Source organism: Astyanax mexicanus, unplaced genomic scaffold, assembly GCF_023375975.1.
Source record: "Astyanax mexicanus isolate ESR-SI-001 unplaced genomic scaffold, AstMex3_surface scaffold_50, whole genome shotgun sequence".
Lineage (NCBI taxonomy): Eukaryota > Metazoa > Chordata > Actinopteri > Characiformes > Acestrorhamphidae > Astyanax > Astyanax mexicanus.
Genome location: NW_026040060.1, coordinates 192501 through 210000, shown reverse-complemented (window position 1 = coordinate 210000; position 17500 = coordinate 192501). Strand labels below are relative to the sequence as shown.

Genomic DNA, 17500 nt, shown 5'->3' with positions numbered 1-17500 from the left:
CCTCACTCTACCTCTAACTCTACCTCTCTACCTCTACCTCACTCTACCTCTAACTCTACCTCTCTACCTCACTCTACCTCACTCTACCTCTAACTCTACCTCTCTACCTCTACCTCACTCTACCTCTAACTCTACCTCTCTACCTCTACCTCACTCTACCTCTAACTCTACCTCTAACTCTACCTCTCTACCTCACTCTACCTCTAACTCTACCTCTCTACCTCTACCTCACTCTACCTCTAACTCTACCTCTCTACCTCACTCTACCTCTAACTCTACCTCTCTACCTCTACCTCACTCTACCTCTAACTCTACCTCTCTACCTCACTCTACCTCTCTACCTCACTCTACCTCTAACTCTACATCTCTACCTCTACCTCACTCTACCTCTAACTCTACCTCTCTACCTCACTCTACCTCTAACTCTACCTCTCGACCTCTACCTCACTCTACCTCTACCTCTAACTCTACCCCTCTACCTCTAACTTTACCTCTACCTCATTCTACCTCTACCTCACTCTACCTCTAACTCTACCTCTAACTCTACCTCTCTACCTCTACCTCACTCTACCTCTACCTCTAACTCTACCTCTACCTCTAACTCTACCTCTCTACCTCTAACTTTACCTCTACCTCATTCTACCTCTACCTCACTCTACCTCTAACTCTACCTCTCTACCTCTACCTCTAACTCTACCTCTCTACCTCTACCTCTCTACCTCTAACTCTACCTCTCTACCTCTACCTCACTCTACCTCTAACTCTACCTCTCTACCTCTACCTCACTCTACCTCTAACTCTACCTCTCTAGCTCACTCTACCTCTCTACCTCACTCTACCTCTAACTCTACATGTCTACCTCTACCTCACTCTACCTCTAACTCTACCTCTCTACCTCACTCTACCTCTAACTCTACCTCTCTACCTCTACCTCACTCTACCTCTAACTCTACCTCTCTACCTCACTCTACCTCTCTACCTCACTCTACCTCTAACTCTACATCTCTACCTCTACCTCACTCTACCTCTAACTCTACCTCTCTACCTCACTCTACCTCTAACTCTACCTCTCTACCTCTACCTCTACCTCTCTACCTCTACCTCACTCTACCTCTAACTCTACCTCTACCTCTACCTCTCTACCTCTACCTCACTCTACCTCTACCTCTAACTCTACCCTCTACCTCTAACTTTACCTCTACCTCATTCTACCTCTACCTCACTCTACCTCTAACTCTACCTCTAACTCTACCTCTCTACCTCTACCTCACTCTACCTCTACCTCTAACTCTACCTCTCTACCTCTAACTTTACCTCTACCTCATTCCACCTCTACCTCACTCTACCTCTAACTCTACCTCTCTACCTCTACCTCTACCTCTCTACCTCTACCTCTCTACCTCTAACTCTACCTCTCTCCCTCTACCTCACTCTACCTCTAACTCTACCTCTCTACCTCTACCTCACTCTGCCTCTAACTCTACCTCTCTAGCTCACTCTACCTCTCTACCTCACTCTACCTCTAACTCTACATGTCTACCTCTACCTCACTCTACCTCTAACTCTACCTCTCTACCTCACTCTACCTCTAACTCTACCTCTCTACCTCTACCTCACTCTACCTCTAACTCTACCTCTCTACCTCACTCTACCTCTCTACGTCACTCTACCTCTAACTCTACATCTCTACCTCACTCTACCTCTAACTCTACCTCTCTACCTCTACCTCTAACTCTACCTCTCTACCTCTACCTCACTCTACCTCTACCTCTAACTCTACCCCTCTACCTCTAACTTTACCTCTACCTCATTCTACCTCTACCTCACTCTACCTCTAACTCTACCTCTAACTCTACCTCTCTACCTCTACCTCACTCTACCTCTACCTCTAACTCTACCTCTCTACCTCTAACTTTACCTCTACCTCATTCTACCTCTACCTCACTCTACCTCTAACTCTACCTCTCTACCTCTACCTCTACCTCTACCTCTCTACCTCTGCCTCTCTACCTCTAACTCTACCTCTCTACCTCTACCTCACTCTCCCTCTAACTCTACCTCTCTACCTCTAACTCTACCTCTAACTTTACCTCTACCTCATTCTACCTCTACCTCACTCTATCTCTAACTCTACCTCCAACTCTCTACCTCTCTACCTCACTCTACCTCTAACTCTACCTCTACCTCTCTACCTCTAACTTTACCTTACTCTACCTCTACCTCCAACTTTACCTCTAACTCTCGACCTCTACCTCTCTACCTCTAACTCTACCTTTAACACACCATAACTCACACCCATAGTGTGTGTGAGTGTATAGTGTCTCTGTGTATAGTGTATGTGTATGTGTATAGTGTGTGTGAGTGTATAGTGTGTGAGTGTATAGTGTCTCTGTGTATAGTGTATGTGTATCGTGTATGTGTATAGTGTGTGAGTGTATAGTGTCTCTGTGTATAGTGTATGTGTATAGTGTATGTGTATGTGTATAGTGTGAGTGTATAGTGTGTGTGTATAGTGTGAGTGTATAGTGTGAGTGTATAGTGTGTGTATATAGTGTATGTGTATAGTGTATGTGTATAGTGTGTGTGAGTGTATAGTGTCTCTGTGTATAGTGTATGTGTATAGTGTGAGTGTATAGTGTCTCTGTGTATAGTGTATGTGTATAGTGTATGTGTATAGTGTATAGTGTGTGTGAGTGTATAGTGTCTCTGTGTATAGTGTATGTGTATAGTGTATGTGTATAGTGTATGTGTAGTGTGTGTGAGTGTATAGTGTCTCTGTGTATAGTGTCTCTTTGTATAGTGTATGTGTATAGTGTCTCTGTGTATAGTGTATGTGTATAGTGTGTGAGTGTATAGTGTCTCTGTGTATAGTGTATGTGTATCGTGTATGTGTATAGTGTATAGTGTGTGAGTGTATAGTGTCTCTGTGTATAGTGTATGTGTATAGTGTGTGTGAGTGTATAGTGTATCTGTGTATAGTGTATATGTATAGTGTATGTGTATGTGTCTAGTGTGAGTGTATAGTGTGTGTATAGTGTGTGTGTATAGTGTGAGTGTATAGTGTGAGTGTATAGTGTGTGTATATAGTGTATGTGTATAGTGTATGTGTATAGTGTGTGTGAGTGTATAGTGTCTCTGTGTATAGTGTATGTGTATAGTGTCTCTGTGTATAGTGTATGTGTATAGTGTCTAGTGTGTGTGAGTGTATAGTGTATGTGTGTAGTGTATGTGTATAGTGTATGTGTATAGTGTATGTGTATAGTGTGTGTGAGTGTATAGTGTCTCTGTGTATAGTGTATGTGTATAGTGTATGTGTATAGTGTCTCTGTGTATAGTGTATGTGTATAGTGTGTGTGAGTGTATAGTGTGTGTGAGTGTATAGTGTCCCTGTGTATAGTGTATGTGTATAGTGTATGTGTATAGTGTGTGTGAGTGTATAGTGTCTCTGTGTATAGTGTATGTGTATGTGTATGTGTATAGTGTATATGTATAGTGTGTGTGAGTGTATAGTGTCTCTGTGTATAGTGTATTTGTATAGTGTATGTGTATAGTGTATGTGTATAGTGTGTGTGAGTGTATAGTGTCTCTGTGTATAGTGTATGTGTATAGTGTATGTGTATAGTGTACGTGTATGTGTATAGTGTATGTGTATAGTGTGTGTGAGTGTATAGTGTCTCTGTGTATAGTGTATGTGTATAGAGTATGTGTATAATGTATGTGTATAGTGTATGTTTATGTGTATAGTGTGTGTGAGTGTATAGTGTCTCTGTGTATAGTGTATGTGTATAGTGTATGTGTATAGTGTCTCTGTGTATAGTGTGTGTGAGTGTATAGTGTCTCTGTGTATAGTGTATGTGTATAGTGTATGTGTATAGTGTGTGTGAGTGTATAGTGTCTCTGTGTATAGTGTATGTGTATAGTGTATGTGTATAGTGTGTGTGAGTGTATAGTGTCTCTGTGTATAGTGTATGTGTATAGTGTGAGTGTATAGTGTCTCTGTGTATAGTGTATGTGTATAGTGTATAGTGTGTGTGAGTGTATAGTGTCTCTGTGTATAGTGTATGTGTATAGTGTATGTGTAGTGTGTGTGAGTGTATAGTGTCTCTGTGTATAGTGTCTCTTTGTATAGTGTATGTGTATAGTGTCTCTGTGTATAGTGTATGTGTATAGTGTGTGAGTGTATAGTGTCTCTGTGTATAGTGTATGTGTATCGTGTATGTGTATAGTGTATAGTGTGTGAGTGTATAGTGTCTCTGTGTATAGTGTATGTGTATAGTGTGTGTGAGTGTATAGTGTCTCTGTGTATAGTGTATATGTATAGTGTATGTGTATGTGTCTAGTGTGAGTGTATAGTGTGTGTATAGTGTGTGTGTATAGTGTGAGTGTATAGTGTGAGTGTATAGTGTGTGTATATAGTGTATGTGTATAGTGTATGTGTATAGTGTGTGTGAGTGTATAGTGTCTCTGTGTATAGTGTATGTGTATAGTGTCTCTGTGTATAGTGTATGTGCATAGTGTCTAGTGTGTGTGAGTGTATAGTGTATGTGTGTAGTGTATGTGTATAGTGTATGTGTATAGTGTATGTGTATAGTGTGTGTGAGTGTATAGTGTCTCTGTGTATAGTGTATGTGTATAGTGTATGTGTATAGTGTCTCTGTGTATAGTGTATGTGTATAGTGTGTGTGAGTGTATAGTGTGTGTGAGTGTATAGTGTCCCTGTGTATAGTGTATGTGTATAGTGTATGTGTATAGTGTGTTTGAGTGTATAGTGTCTCTGTGTATAGTGTATGTGTATAGTGTATGTGTATAGTGTATATGTATAGTGTGTGTGAGTGTATAGTGTCTCTGTGTATAGTGTATTTGTATAGTGTATGTGTATAGTGTATGTGTATAGTGTGTGTGAGTGTATAGTGTCTCTGTGTATAGTGTATGTGTATAGTGTATGTGTATAGTGTACGTGTATGTGTATAGTGTATGTGTATAGTGTGTGTGAGTGTATAGTGTCTCTGTGTATAGTGTATGTGTATAGAGTATGTGTATAATGTATGTGTATAGTGTATGTGTATGTGTATAGTGTGTGTGAGTGTATAGTGTCTCTGTGTATAGTGTATGTGTATAGAGTATGTGTATAATGTATGTGTATAGTGTATGTGTATGTGTATAGTGTGTGTGAGTGTATAGTGTCTCTGTGTATAGTGTATGTGTATAGTGTATGTGTATAGTGTCTCTGTGTATAGTGTGTGTGAGTGTATAGTGTCTCTGTGTATAGTGTATGTGTATAGTGTATGTGTATAGTGTGTGTGAGTGTATAGTGTCTCTGTGTATAGTGTATGTGTATAGTGTATGTGTATAGTGTACGTGTATGTGTATAGTGTATGTGTATAGTGTGTGTGAGTGTATAGTGTCTCTGTGTATAGAGTATGTGTATAGAGTATGTGTATAGTGCATGTGTATAGTGTATGTGTATAGTGTGTGAGTGTATAGTGTCTCTGTGTATAGTGTATGTGTATAGTGTGTGTGTATAGTGTGTGTGAGTGTATAGTGTCTCTGTGTATAGTGTATGTGTATAGTGTATGTGTATAGTGTATGTGTATGTATATAGTCTGAGTGTATAGTGTCTCTGTGTATAGTGTATGTGTATAGTGTATGTGTATAGTGTATGTGTATAGTGTCTCTGTGTATAGTGTATGTGTATGTGTATGTATATAGTGTGTGTGAGTGTATAGTGTATGTGTATAGTGTATGTGTATAGTGTATGTGTATAGTGTATGTGTATAGTGTATGTGTATAGTGTATGTGTATAGTGTATGTGTATAGTGTGTGAGTGTATAGTGTCTCTGTGTATAGTGTATGTGTATAGTGCATGTGTATAGTGTATGTGTATAGTGTATGTGTATAGTGTGTGTGAGTGTATAGTGTCTCTGTGTATAGTGTATGTGTATAGTGTATATGTATAGTGTCTCTGTGTATAGTGTATGTGTATAGTGTCTCTGTGTATAGAGTATGTGTATAGTGCATGTGTATAGTGTATGTGTATAGTGTGTGAGTGTATAGTGTCTCTGTGTATAGTGTATGTGTATAGTGTATGTGTATAGTGTACGTGTATGTGTATAGTGTATGTGTATAGTGTATGTGTATAGAGTATGTGTATAGTGTATGTGTATAGTGTATGTGTATGTGTATAGTGTGTGTGAGTGTATAGTGTCTCTGTGTATAGTGTATGTGTATAGTGTATGTGTATAGTGTCTCTGTGTATAGTGTATGTGAGTGTATAGTGTCTCTGTGTATAGTGTATGTGTATAGTGTATGTGTATAGTGTGTGTGAGTGTATAGTGTCTCTGTGTATAGTGTATGTGTATAGTGTATGTGTATAGTGTACGTGTATGTGTATAGTGTATGTGTATAGTGTGTGTGAGTGTATAGTGTCTCTGTGTATAGAGTATGTTTATAGAGTATGTGTATAGTGCATGTGTATAGTGTATGTGTATAGTGTGTGAGTGTATAGTGTCTCTGTGTATAGTGTATGTGTATAGTGTGTGTGTATAGTGTGTGTGTGAGTGTATAGTGTCTCTGTGTATAGTGTATGTGTATAGTGTATGTGTATAGTGTATGTGTATGTATATAGTGTGTGTGAGTGTATAGTGTCTCTGTGTATAGTGTATGTGTATAGTGTCTCTGTGTATAGTGTATGTGTATGTGTATGTATATAGTGTGTGTGAGTGTATAGTGTCTCTGTGTATAGTGTATGTGTATAGTGTATATGTATAGTGTATGTGTATAGTGTCTCTGTGTATAGTGTCTCTGTGTATAGTGTATGTGTATAGTGTATGTGTATAGTGTATGTGTATAGTGTCTCTGTGTATAGTGTATGTGTATAGTGTATGTGTATAGTGTATGTGTATAGTGTGTGAGTGTATAGTGTCTCTGTGTATAGTGTATGTGTATAGTGCATGTGTATAGTGTATGTGTATAGTGTATGTGTATAGTGTATGTGTATGTATATAGTGTGTGTGAGTGTATAGTGTCTCTGTGTATAGTGTATGTGTATAGTGTATATGTATAGTGTCTCTGTGTATAGTGTATGTGTATAGTGTCTCTGTGTATAGTGTATGTGTATAGTGTATGTGTATAGTGTATGTGTATGTATATAGTGTGTGTGAGTGTATAGTGTCTCTGTGTATAGTGTATGTGTATAGTGTCTCTGTGTATAGTGTCTCTGTGTATAGTGTATGTGTATAGTGTATGTGTATAGTGTATGTGTATAGACCGTTTCAATGAGGGAAAACAATAACAGAGCTACTGCGCATGTCTGTTCCTTCGACGCTTCTGGTGGCGCTATTTTCAACTATACAGCTGTCAAAATAAGAGCGCATATTTCACAAATCTCCCAAAAACAGAGGAAACATACGGTCAGAAATTAGTAATTAATGATCAAACCTCTTTTTCTGATCATTTTGTTAAGGATTTATGAGGGAAGTTTTTTTCCTCTGATTAAAACGCTTATCAGAGGTGATCTACCCAGATGTGAATCAGTATCTTGTTGAAACGGAGTGTGTTACACCAGAGAGGCAGTGAAAGCGTACTGCAGTTTAGACCCATATAATTACTTTCTCAGTGTAAAAGTTGTGAATATTTTTTTTCTGTAGTAGAGAAGCATCACTATAGTGTATGGTGAGGTTGGAGCAAGTCAGACGCTATCCAACACGTACTCTGCATGATTTATAGATAAGAAGGAGTGAGGAGTTGTGAGAAAAACGACAGCACGCGTGTTTACTATGGAGGACCAAAAATAACATAAGTATAAATAAATAAATGCAATAAATGTAGAAATAAATAAGTATATAAATAAATGAATAAATATATAAATGTTGAAATAAATACATATATTAATAAATGCACATATAAATGAATAAATAATTAAATAAATACACATATAAATAATTGTATAGGTAAATAAATAAATGAATGGAAATGTGGAAATAAATTAATAAATAAATGTAGAAATGTGCATTTATTTATTTATACTTATGTAATTTTTGGTCCTCCATAGTTTACTTGTTAAAAAACAATTTGAGAATCTGCTGGTAAGAATCTGATTTTCAGTGTTTGTGACTCAGATTAGGGGAAGTTTGCAGTCATGTTGCAGCAGTTCTTGTGGATGTGGAACAGTGTGTAAGGGAAGGTGTGTGTGTGTATAGTGTCTGTGTATAGAGTCAGAGGAGGCTTTTTCTCATGAAATATCATGTGTTTGATTTGTATCTGGAAGAGTGATGAAGGTTAGTGTTTCTGAAATTTGAGTGCTGGTGTTCGGGAGTCTTGGTGTTCGGGAGTCCTGGTGTTTGGGAGTCCTTTTGTTCGGGAGTCTTGGTGTTCGGGAGTCCTGGTGTTCGGGAGTCTTGGTGTTCGGGAGTGCTGGTGTTCGGGAGTCTTGGTGTTCGGGAGTCCTGGTGTTCGGGAGTGCTGGTGTTCGGGAGTGCTGGTGTTCGGGAGTCTTGGTGTTCGGGAGTCCTGGTGTTCGGGAGTCTTGGTGTTCGGGAGTGCTGGTGTTCGGGGGTCCTGGTGTTCGGGAGTCTTGGTGTTCGGGAGTGCTGGTGTTCGGGAGTTCTGGTGTTCGGAAGTGCTGGTGTTCGGGAGTGCTGGTGTTCGGGAGTGCTGGTGTTCGGGAGTCTTGGTTATCGGGAGTGCTGGTGTTCGGGAGTCCTGGTGTTCGGGAGTCTTGGTGTTCGGGAGTCCTGGTGATCGGGAGAGCTGTTGTTCGGGAGTGCTGGTTATCGGGAGTGCTGGTGTTCGGGAGTGCTGGTGTTCAGGAGTCCTGGTGTTCGGGAGTGCTGGTGTTCGGGAGTCTTGGTGTTCGGGAGTACTGGTGTTCGGGAGTCCTGGTGTTTGGGAGTCTTGGTGTTTGGGAGTCTTGGTGTTCGGGAGTCCTGGTGATCGGGAGAGCTGTTGTTCGGGAGTGCTGGTTTTCGGGAGTGCTGGTGTTCGGGAGTGCTGGTGTTTGGGAGTCCTGGTGTTCGGGAGTCTTGATGTTCGGGAGTCCTGATGTTGGGGAGTGCTGGTGTTCGGGAGTGCTGGTGTTCGAGTGTGATGGGGTTCGGGAGTGTTGGTATTTGGGAGTGCTGGTGTCTGGGAGTCTTGGTGTTCGGGAGTCCTTTTTTTCGGGAGTCTTGGTGTTCGGGAGTGCTGGTGTTCGGGAGTCCTGGTGTTCTGGAGTCCTGGTGGTCGGGAGTCTTGGTGTTCGGGAGTCTTGGTGTTCGAGAGTGCTGGTGTTTGGGAGTCTTGGTGTTCGGGAGTGCTGGTGTTCGGGAGTCTTGGTGTTTGAGAGTGCTAGTGTTCGGGAGTCTTGGTGTTCGGGAGTGCTGGTGTTCGGGAGTGCTGGTGTTCGGAAGTGCTGGTTTTCGGAAGTGCTGGTGTTCGGGAGTGCTGGTGTTCGGGAGTCTTAGTGTTCGGGAGTGCTGGTGTTCGGGAGTCTTGGTGTTCGGGAGTCTTGATGTTCGGTAGTGCTGGTGTTTGGTAGTCCTGTTGTTTGGGAGTGCTGGTGTTCGGGAGTGCTGGTGTTCGAGAGTGATGGTGTTCAGGAGTGTTGGTGTTTGGGAGTGCTGGTGTTCGGGAGTCCTTTTGTTCGGGAGTGCTGGTGTTCGGGAGTGCTGGTGTTCGGGAGTCCTGGTGTTCGGGAATGCTGGTGTTCTGGAGTGCTGGTGTTCGAGAGTGCTGGTGTTCGGGAGTGCTGGTGTTTGGGAGTGCTGGTGTTCGAGAGTGCTGGTGTTCGGGAGTGCTGGTGTTCGGAAGTGCTGGTGTTCGGGAGTGCTGGTGTTCGGGAGTGCTGGTGTTTGGGAGTGCTGGTGTTCGAGAGTGCTGGTGTTCGGGAGTGCTGGTGTTCGGGAGTGCTGGTGTTCGGAAGTGCTGGTGTTCGGGAGTGCTGGTGTTCGGGAGTGCTGGTGTTTGGGAGTGCTGGTGTTCGAGAGTGCTGGTGTTCGGAAGTGCTGGTGTTCGGGAGTGCTGGTGTTCGGGAGTGCTGGTGTTTGGGAGTGCTGGTGTTCGAGAGTGCTGGTGTTCGGGAGTGCCGGTGTTCGGGAGTGCTGGTGTTCGGGAGTCTTGATGTTCGGGAGTCCTGGTGTTGGGGAGTGCTGGTGTTCGGGAGTGCTGGTGTTCAGGAGTCTTGGTGTTCGGGAGTGCTGGTGTTCAGGAGTCTTGGTGTTCAGGAGTGCTGGTGTTCGGGAGTCTTGGTGTTCAGTATCACTGGGAGAATCCTTAATCTATAAATGAAGAAACAAGAAATGCTGTAACTCCCTCTTTGATCTAGTTGATCTGTTTGATCTGATCTATTTGATCTGTACGATCTGTTTGATCTATTTGATCTGTATGATATATTTGATCTGTTTGATCTGTATGATCTCTTTGATCTGTACGTCACAATATTCAGACAGTTTTCAGAAATATTTTGTTTCCTTTTGTTTTTTACATTGTATATGGAAACAAAAAGTATAAAATATTTGTGTGTGTGTGTGTGTGTACACAGATGTGTGTGTATGCAGATGTGTGTGTATGCAGATGTGTGTGCTTATGCAGACGTGAGTGTGTGTGTGTGTGTGTGTGTGCTTAAGCCAGTAGATTTAACCCAGTCTTTGAAACTGATCTCCGCGGCCACAAATACACACGCTTTTATCTCTGGCTGCACATACCTGCCTTTACCAAAATAACTCCCCCATTATCACTGCAGCCCCAACACTGTCTGTGTGTGTGTGTGAGTAAGTGTGTGTGTCTGTGTGTGTGTGTGTCTGTGTGTGTGTGTCTGTGTGTGTACTGATATGTGACTTATATGTATGTGCAGAATTAACTGACAGTGGAAAGTTGTAGCTTTTCCATGCGTCATTGTTTTACACACACAGACACACACACACACACACACACAGACACACACAGACACAGTTTGTCTTATAAGTGTGAGCTTCAGTACTGTGAACGGTTCAGTGGGAGCATGTGTGAAGTCAGTAATGCTGTTCCCTTTAATATTATTAACACAATATCTCTCTATTACATAATTAATAAATAAACCAATAATGGTGAAAACGTGTTTGTGCCAGTCGTGCTCAGGCACTGTAAAATCAGCTGGGGTTGGTTCCAGTGGAAATCTGTACCATAAAAATTTATCATATAAAATGTCCTGTACATATCACTGAACTGTTAGTGTTCACTACTAGGGGTGACCGACTGTCACTGTGAGATGCTCCTCAGAACCTGAGTCATACCAACAGATTGTTGGGGCAGTGTGTTGCTCCACAGCAAAGACCTCTAAACTCAAACCTGACCGCCATCAGAACCCAAACAGAACCTGGATTCATCACTGAGTGTGTGTAGTGAAGTCGTGTCCAGTGCTCACCGATCTCTCTCCAAGAGGTTCACTATGCAGATGTAGTGTCTGAAATCACTGACCTGTACATTTACACACTGTTTCTAAAAGTGATAAAAGGATAATGTGTGTGTGATCAGGGCTGAGTGCGAGACGACTCAGCAGGTCTGGGAGTCGCGGAGGTCTGCGATGCGGAAGTGTTCCAGCGTGTCCTCCTCATCTCCACCCAGCGCCGCCCGCCGCCTCTACAGGAACCTGTCTGGAAAGTTCCGCCCCGGCCCGGCCGCCGCCGCCAGACCCTCCAACAGGGAGCATGTTCACCACGCTGCCCCGGTGAGAACATACTCGCACCAGCACCGCACTGCGCCTGTACGCCTGTAGAGCACATTTATATAGAGGTGTTTCTAGTAAAGCGTCTAGAAACTGGAAACACATTATAAGAGCATAGTAACGGGGTACAGGCTGACAGTGTGTGTGTGTGTGTGTGTGTGTAGTTGCAGGGTAACAGGCTGTTGTTCGAGGCGGTGGAGCAGCAGGATCTGGATCTGGTCCAGAAGCTGCTGAAGGAGTTCAGCTCTGAAGATCTGGATCTGAAAACTCCGAACAGCGACGGCCTTCTTCCCCTCGACATCTCCATCCTCACCAACAACGTCCCCATAACCAGAACCCTGCTGCTGCACGGAGCTACAGAGAGTCCCCACTGTGAGTACTAAACACACACACACACACACACACACACAAACACACTATACACCCTATACACACACACACACACACACACTATACACCCTATACACACACAAACACACAAACACACTATACACCCTATACACACACACACACACACACACTATACACCCTATACACACACACACACACACACACTATACACCCTATACACACACACACACACACAAACACACTACACACACACACTATACACCCTATACACACACACACACACACACACACACACACACTATACACCCTATACACACACAAACACACAAACACACTACACACACACTACACGCACTATACACACACACTATACACCCTATACACACACACACACACACACAAACACACAAACACACAACACACACACTACACGCACTATACACACACACACTATACACACACACACACACTATACACCCTATACACACACAAACACACAAACACACTACACACACACTACACGCACTATACACACACACACTATACACACACACACACACTATACACCCTATACACACACACACAAACAAACACACTACACACACACTACACGCACTATACACACACACACACTATACACACTATACACACTAAACACACACACACACACACTACACACACACACTATACACCCTATACACACACACACACAAACAAACACACTACACACACACTACACGCACTATACACACACACACACTATACACACTATACACACACACACACACACACAAACACACTACACACACACACACTATACACCCTATACACACACACACACACAAACACACAAACACACAACACACACACTACACGCACTAAACACACACACAAACACACTACACACACACTACACACACTACACGCACTATACACACACACTATACACACTAAACACACACACACACACACACAAACACACTACACGCACTATACACACACACTATACACACTAAACACACACACTATACACACACTAAACACACACACACACACACACACACAAACACACTACACGCACTATACACACACACACTATACACACTATACACACACACTACACACACTATACACACTAAACACACACACACACACTATTCACAGTACACACACACTCTATACACACACACTATACACACTATACACACTAAACACACACACATACACACACACTATACACACTGCACACACACACACTATACACACTAAACACACACACATACACACACACACACTATACACACTACACACACACACACTATACACACTACACACACACACTATACACACTAAACACACACACACATACACACACTATACACACTACACACACACACTATACACACTATACACACACACACTATACACACACATACACACACACACTACACACTACACACACACTATATACACTACACACACTATACACACTATACACACACACACTATACACACTACACACACACAAACACACACACACTATACACACTGCACACACACACACTTTACACACACACACACACACAAACACACTACACACACACACACACACTATACACACTACACACACACTCTATACACACTATACACACTAAACACACACACACACATACACACACACACTATACACACACCATACACACACACACACACACTATACACATACACACACACACACACTATACACACTATACACACACACACATACACACACACACACACTATACACACACACACACACACACTCTACACACACACACACACACTATACACACACACACACACACTCTATACACACTATACACACACACTATACACACTAAACACACACACACACACATACACACACACACTATACACATACACACACACACTATACACACACACATACACACTACACACACTATACACACACATACACACACACTATACACACTACACACACACTACACACACACAATACACACTACACACACACACTATACACACTACACACACACACACACACACTATACACACACACACACACACAATACACATACACACACACACTCTATACACACTATACACACACTATACACACTACACAAACACACACACACTATACACACTAAACACACACACACACACACACACACTATACACACACACACTATACACACTTACACTATACACACTATACACACACACACTATATACAGTATACACACACTATACACACTATACACACACACTATACACACACACTACACACACTATACACACAGACACACATGCTACACACACTATATACTGTATATATGTGTGTGTATGTATGTGTGTGTATATATGTGTGTGTGTTTGTGTGTGTGTATATATGTGTATATATGTGTGTGTACAGATGTGTGTGTGTGTTTATACATATATATATATAAATGTGTATAGATGTGTGTATATGTGTTAATATATGTGTGTATAGATATGTGTATAGATGTGTGTATATATATATGTGTGTGTGTATATGTGCATGTATACATGTGTGTGTATATGTGTGTATATGTGTTAATATATGTGTATGTGTACAGATGTGTGTGCGTGTGTATATGTGTTAATATATGTGTGTGTGTGTGTATATATGTGTGTGTATATATGTGTGCATATGTGTGTGTGTATATATGTGTGTACAGATGTGTGTGCCTGTGTATATATGTGTTAATATATGTGTGTGTGTATATATGTGTATAGATATGTGTGTATATATGTGTGTTTTTGTGTGTGTATATGTGTGTACAGATGTGTGTGCGTGTATATATGTGTTAATATATGTGTGTGTATATGTATATATATATATGTGTATAGATATGTATATGTGTATATGTATATATGTGTATAGATATATAATATATGTGTGTGTATAGATGTGTGTGTATATATATGTGTGTATATATGTGTGTGTATAGATGTGTGTGTGTATATATGTGTGTATACATGTGTGTGTATATATGTGTGTACAGATGTGTGTGCGTGTGTATATATGTGTTAATATGTGTGTGTGTGTATATATTTGTATAGATATGTGTGTGTATATATGTGTGTGTGTGTATATGTGTGTGTACAGATGTGTGTGCGTGTGTATATATGTGTTAATATATTTGTGTGTGTGTATATATGTGTATAGATATGTGTGTGTATATATGTGTGTGTGTTTGTGTGTGTGTATATGTGTCAGTACAGATGTGTGTGTGTGTGTATATATGTGTTAATATATATGTGTATAGATGTGTGTATAGATGTGTGTGTATATATGTGTGTATAGATGTGTGTGTATATATGTGTGTATACATGTGTGTGTATATATGTGTGTACAGATGTGTGTGCGTATGTATATATGTGTTAATATATGTGTGTGTGTATATATGTGTATAGATATGTGTGTGTATATATGTGTGTGTGTGTGTTTGTGTGTGTATGTATATGTGTGTGTACAGATGTGTGTGCGTGTGTATATATATGTGTTAATATAAGTGTGTCTGTGTGTATATGTGTGTATATGTGTGTGTACAGATGTGTGTGCGTGTGTATATATGTGTTAATATATGTGTGTATAGATGTGTGTATAGATGTGTGTGTGTATATATGTGTGTATGCATGTGTGTGTATATGTGTGTACAGATGTGTGTGCATGTGTATATATGTGTTAATATATGTGTGTGTGTGTATATATGTGTATAGATATGTGTGTATATATGTGTGTGTGTGTTTGTGTGTGTGTATATGTGTGTACAGATGTGTGTGTGTGTGTATATATGTGTTAATATATGTGTGTGTGTACAGATGTGTGTGCGTGTGTGTATATATGTGTTAATATATGTGTGTGTGTGTACAGATGTGTGTGCGTGTGTATATATGTGTTAATATATGTGTGTGTACAGATGTGTGTGCGTGTGTATATATGTGTTAATATATGTGTGTGTGTGTACAGATGTGTGTGCGTGTGTATATATGTGTTAATATATGTGTGTGTGCACGCACGCAGTTATGGATCCAGAGAGCCGGGCTGTTCACCTGACCGCTTTGGTGCAAGAGGCGGAGCTTCGGGTTTCTGAACTTGTTGCACGGGTCAGAGGGGCGGGGCCAGCAGAGAGGGAGGAGACAGAGAGAGAGCAACAGCTAAAGGCCTGGGAGTGGAGGCTCCGCCTCTACAAACGCATGCAGACCGGATACACACATGCAAGTGAGTAACACACACGCACACACACACACACACACACACACACACACACTTACACTACACACACACACACACACACACACACTCACACACTTACACTACACACACACACACACACACTTACAATACACACACACACACACACACACTCACTCTACATTACATTACATTTGGCAGACGCTTTTGTCCAAAGCGACTTACAATAGTCAAGTACAATGTAAAATAAGTTTAAAGGTAAAACATCTTTGGATAGGGATAAAAGGAGGACAAAGGGGAATAATAGGATAGAGGAGTGAAGGAGGGGAAGAAGGAAATGAGGTTAGAAGTAGTTAGTGTGTTAGAGGTGTTAGGAGAGTAAGTGCTCTTTGAAGAGCTCTGTCTTCAGGAGTTTATTAAAGATAGTGAGAGATTCTCCTGATCTGGTAGTAGAAGGTAGTTAGTTAGAGGTGTTAGGAGAGTAAGTGCTCTTTGAAGAGCTCTGTCTTCAGGAGTTTATTAAAGATAGTGAGAGATTCTCCTGATCTGGTAGTAGAAGGTAGTTAGTTAGAGGTGTTAGGAGAGTAAGTGCTCTTTGAAGAGCTCTGTCTTCAGGAGTTTATTAAAGATAGTGAGAGATTCTCCTGATCTGGTAGTGGAAGGTAGTTAGTTAGAGGTGTTAGGAGAGTAAGTGCTCTTTGAAGAGCTCTGTCTTCAGGAGTTTATTAAAGATAGTGAGAGATTCTCCTGATCTGGTAGTAGAAGGTAGTTAGTTAGAGGTGTTAGGAGAGTAAGTGCTCTTTGAAGAGCTCAGTCTTCAGGAGTTTATTAAAGACAGTGAGATTCTCCTGATCTGGTAGTGGAAGGTAGTTTGTTCCACCATTGGGGAACTCTGTATGAGAACAGTCTGGATTGCTTTGTGTGAGTGTTTGTTTGGCAAAGCGAGGCGACGTTCATTGGAGGAGCGCAGCGGCCGGGAGGTAGCGTAAGCCTTCAGGAGTGAGTGCAGGTAGGAAGGAGCTGTTCTGTATCACCTTGTAGGCGATTGTAAGCACTTTGAATTTGATGCGAGCATCAACTGGTAGCCAATGGAGCTCAATGAGCAGCGGGGTGACATGTGCCCGTTTTGGCTGGTTGAAGACCAGACGTGCTGCTGCGTTCTGGATCATCTGGAGTGGTTTTACTACACAGGCTGGGAGGTCAGTTAGCAGGGCATTGCAGTAGTC

The 17500-nt window shown here is 41.5% G+C and overlaps 3 protein-coding genes across 18 annotated transcripts in view; all 3 read left to right on the top strand.

Moving 5' to 3' along the window:
• The window catches only part of LOC125797555 (netrin-3-like), a 275873-nt gene that overhangs the window by 120186 nt on the left and 138187 nt on the right, over window positions 1-17500 (top strand). The gene's annotated exons all lie outside the window — the stretch shown is intronic.
• The window catches only part of LOC125780423 (noggin-2-like), a 215848-nt gene that overhangs the window by 138281 nt on the left and 60067 nt on the right, over window positions 1-17500 (top strand). The window lies entirely within an intron of this gene.
• The window catches only part of LOC103021387 (ankyrin repeat and fibronectin type-III domain-containing protein 1), a 314758-nt gene that overhangs the window by 268678 nt on the left and 28580 nt on the right, over window positions 1-17500 (top strand). For 2 of the 15 annotated variants that reach the window (XM_049473999.1, XM_049473998.1), the window contains exons 4-6: window positions 11488-11680; window positions 11842-12049; window positions 16104-16301. The exons of 12 other annotated variants lie outside the window; for them this stretch is intronic. In XM_049473999.1, the coding sequence (XP_049329956.1) occupies window positions 11488-11680; window positions 11842-12049; window positions 16104-16301 (599 nt within the window). The remainder of the gene's footprint in view (window positions 1-11487; window positions 11681-11841; window positions 12050-16103; window positions 16302-17500) is intronic. One more of the 15 variants, XM_049474000.1, reaches the window with a different exon arrangement.